Here is a 3,601-nt window from a genome sequence, read left to right as displayed (position 1 = left end):
TTGGGAAGGTGACTAGTGTGTGAATCCATATCATATGCACCGTATTCATCCCACTTGCTTCATGATGTCTTGTCATTGTAGCCTATGCTTTTGCAACGTTTTGGTTTCTATTTGTGTGGTCCTTAGAAAGGTGATTAGCGCGTGAATCCATATCATATGAACCACCATGGTCATGCTTGCTTCATGACTCCCTTTTATTGTCATTGTAGCTTATGTTTTTGCAACGCTTTGGCTGTTGTTTTCTGTCTGTCTTTGAGTCCGCTCGATTGCCCAAAATGCCCTTTATTAATATTTCTATCGGTAAAATTGAGAGAGAGAAAGAGAGAGAGTGAGTGAGTCTATTGATCAAAATCGGGTTCACAAATCACTCCCTCCTTTCCTATTCTACAATATATTGTTATGCGAATACTTTATAAGAGACGCACCAATTAATTTGCAGAATTTATTCATTGGGTTCTCAGGGTTCTCTAAGAAACTAACTGAGCCTCCTGGCCTTGCATGCCGGAAGGGGAGTCCCGCAGAGGGCCGCATTGCCAGGGCGGTAAGAGGAGACAGGGAAGGTCGTGAAGGGCTGCTGCTGCGGGATGCGGCCCGAGAGCTGATTGTAGGAGACGTTGAACAAGGTGAGGCCTTGGAGCTTGGTGCCGAAGGAGGCAGGGATGCTGCCGGTCAGCTGGTTCTGCTGCAGCTGCAGGAAGCGGAGGGAGTCGAGGTTGGCGAGGGAGGGCGGGATGGCACCGGACAAGCGGTTATTGGAGAGGGCCAGGCTCTGCAGGTTGGCGACGTAGCCGAGCTTGGATGGGATGGGGCCGGTTAGGGCGTTGTGGGAGAGGTCGATGACAGGGGTGACCTCGTCGGAGTTGTCCTGGAGCTGCTTGAGGTTGGCCACCCACTGCGGGAAGGGACCCGACAGGCCGCAGGAGCTGAGATGGAGCTCCCCGAGATTGGGCAGGGTAGACAGCCCGGCGATCGCGGACGGGCCGCTGCTGCCCAGCGGGTTGCCGTCCAGATGCACGATCTGCAGGCTCTTAAGGTTGCTCATGTCCTTGGGCAGGCCCGTGATGCGGTTCTGGTCCAGGTACAGGAAGAAGAGGTTGGTGAGCTTGGCCGTGAAGGCGTCGGGGACAACGCCCGAGAGGCGGTTTAGGGCAAGGTCGGCGTTGAAGAGGTTGGAGAGGAGGCCGAAGGAGGCCGGGATGGGCCCGCTGATTTGGTTGTTGTAGATGCGGATGTGCTGCAGGCTGGCCATGCCCCCGATGGAGGTGGGCAGCGGGCCCGAGAGCCTGTTGTAGGACAGGTCCAGCTCCTGCAGGCTGCGCAGCTGCCCGAAGGACGCCGGGATGGAGCCCGTGAGGCCGCCTCCGCTGCCGCTGCTGCTCTCGATGATCATGTTGGCGAGCGACAGCTGCTGGAGCTTGCTGAGCTGGCCCAGGGACGGCGGGATGCTGCCGTGGAAGCTGTTCTCCAGCAGGCTCAGCACCTGCAGCTCGGACAGTGACCCCAGGGCGGGTGACAGGGTGCCCTGCATCCTGGCCTGCGAGACGTCCAGCTGGACCACGCGGCCGCTGCTGGCGTCGCAGGTGACGCCCTCCCAGGAGCAGCAGTCCGGCGTGGAGGACTTCCACGTGGCGAGCTTCTGGGAGGGGTCCTTGGTGACCGCGGACTTGAAGGCCAGCAGCGCCGCCCGGTCCTGCGCCACGCACGCAGCTGCGGCCGACGTCACAGCATAGCTGCCCATGCTAATGGTGAGGGCCATGGCGAGCACTAGGAAAACTGTAGCAGAGCTGGAGATGGCAGCTGCAGGGCTTAGACTGCCCTTGCGGAGAATTAGGGAAGCCATCGTCGGTGTGGATGCAGCAGCTAATAAGATTTTTGCGAGGTGATTTGGATAGATATATACCAGACGACAAAAGCGAGTAGTTAGAGATGGAGGTGGCAACTTGCAAGGATGAACGCACCCCCTCGAATTTATAGCAGAGTCCTGGGCGGAGCTTTCCGTTTTTGACAAAGTACCGGTCAACACCAAAATGCTGACTTGCTCGGTGCCTACCTCACTTGCATAAAGCCTACTTAGTAGTGGTGGGATGCCGCCTTCTTGCCCTAGTCTTCGATTACCGCACGGAAGCAAGCCTCGTGGAGCGATTGGCATTTGGCAACAAGTCGCGATTTCACAACGACATACAATGCAATCGGATAAGTACTACGTCGGCGGCGGACGACCGCTGCGTCCAACCCCCCCCCCCCCCTCTCTGGTTGATGCATGCCTTGAGCTTGTTGATCGTCACATCGAAGATAAGCCTTTCGACATGGCACGAGTGCTGTTTCCAGATGATAAGGGTCCGAGTGCTAGTCAGCACTCTTAGACATTTCCTCTAGTGAAACTTTTCCTCCGGTATTGCTCTTTCGATGGCTCATCCATGAAACTAGAAGGTCAATATGACATTTATGTTGCAAATTATTGTTAGAAAAGTTAGAAATAGAATGTTCTTCGTAAGAGAAAGACGAGATTACGACGAAATTGCCAAGCCTCTAATTTGAAGGGTTTCCCGACCTTTCATGTGCAAGGCCTTAGGAATAGTCCCCTTTCCTTAGTAGAGGGATTTAAAGGGCACAACTTTTTTTTCTAAATATTGTTCACTTTATTTTGAAGGGCCGTTTATTTGTAACCCTTCCTTCAAATGGATACGGCTCCCTTTGAAGCTCTGTGTGGCCGTTTATTTGTAACCCTTCCTTCAAATGGATACGGCTCCCTTTGAAGCTGTGTGTGTGTGTGTGCGTGCGCACACACACATTTGAGGAATGATTTTTCCATATTTTTAAGTCCTTATAATTTTTCTTTAAATATATTTATTATTTTAAATAAGATCATAATAAATAATATATATGTTAATTAATATGCATTATTAGATAATATATTATACTTATGCTAATTATAGTTGCACAAAACATGGATTTGTTATCAACTTTTGTAATTTTATTTTTTGATTGAATGTATTTCTAGGTACATGCTATGCATTATATCACAATTTCCTTATGCATTCCAAAAAGGCTAGACTAAGTGTAAAAACTACATATTTTTATTTGACATATACTTTTAGTAATATTGTGTATGTATGCATTATGCTTTTTAAATTAGGAATATATATATTATATAATTGTAATAAGAAATAAGTAATGCGAAAAACAACAAAACAAACATATTATTTACTTTCTCGTTCATTTTGTTTATGTTGTTAGAAGATATGCATAGTTTTTACGTTTTTAATTCAACAACCAAATGTGTATTCCTTAGATGAACTTTTTTCTATATAATAATGTGATCATATTCATCTTGTGATGGACTTGTTTTGGGGAGCTTAATGGTGGCTGATTGAGAAGCTGTTGCAAAATGTAAAACCTTGTTACTAGTTAATATGTCTAGGAGGGCCTTTTTTAATGACACTATGACTATTAAATTCTTCATGAGTAGAAGATAGTGATTTTAATATTTAAGACAACACACTATGTGATACCAAAACTACAACATGGTTGAGAAATTTGTAATATTGTATGATACAATTGAATAATAACACCTGAATAAGACAATGCAAAAAGAATGTCT

The 3,601-nt window shown here is 47.7% G+C and overlaps 1 protein-coding gene across 1 annotated transcript; it reads right to left on the bottom strand.

The window, feature by feature from the left end:
- Nucleotides 1-311: 311 nt before the first annotated feature.
- LOC148026386 (uncharacterized) lies at nt 312-1,955 on the bottom strand. Its single transcript, XM_087690825.1, has one exon. It carries the CDS (start codon nt 1,838-1,840, stop codon nt 476-478), a length of 1,365 nt encoding a protein of 454 aa, XP_087546951.1. The 5' UTR covers nt 1,841-1,955; the 3' UTR covers nt 312-475.
- Between the last annotated feature and the right edge of the window lie 1,646 nt (nt 1,956-3,601).

This window comes from Lygodium microphyllum, chromosome 13 (genome assembly GCF_053477565.2).
Source record: "Lygodium microphyllum isolate KBCC chromosome 13, Lygodium_microphyllum_v1.1.10, whole genome shotgun sequence".
In the NCBI taxonomy this organism is placed as follows: domain Eukaryota; kingdom Viridiplantae; phylum Streptophyta; class Polypodiopsida; order Schizaeales; family Lygodiaceae; genus Lygodium; species Lygodium microphyllum.
The sequence above is the reverse complement of the archived record's forward strand: the minus strand, read 5'-3'. Positions and strand labels throughout refer to the sequence as shown.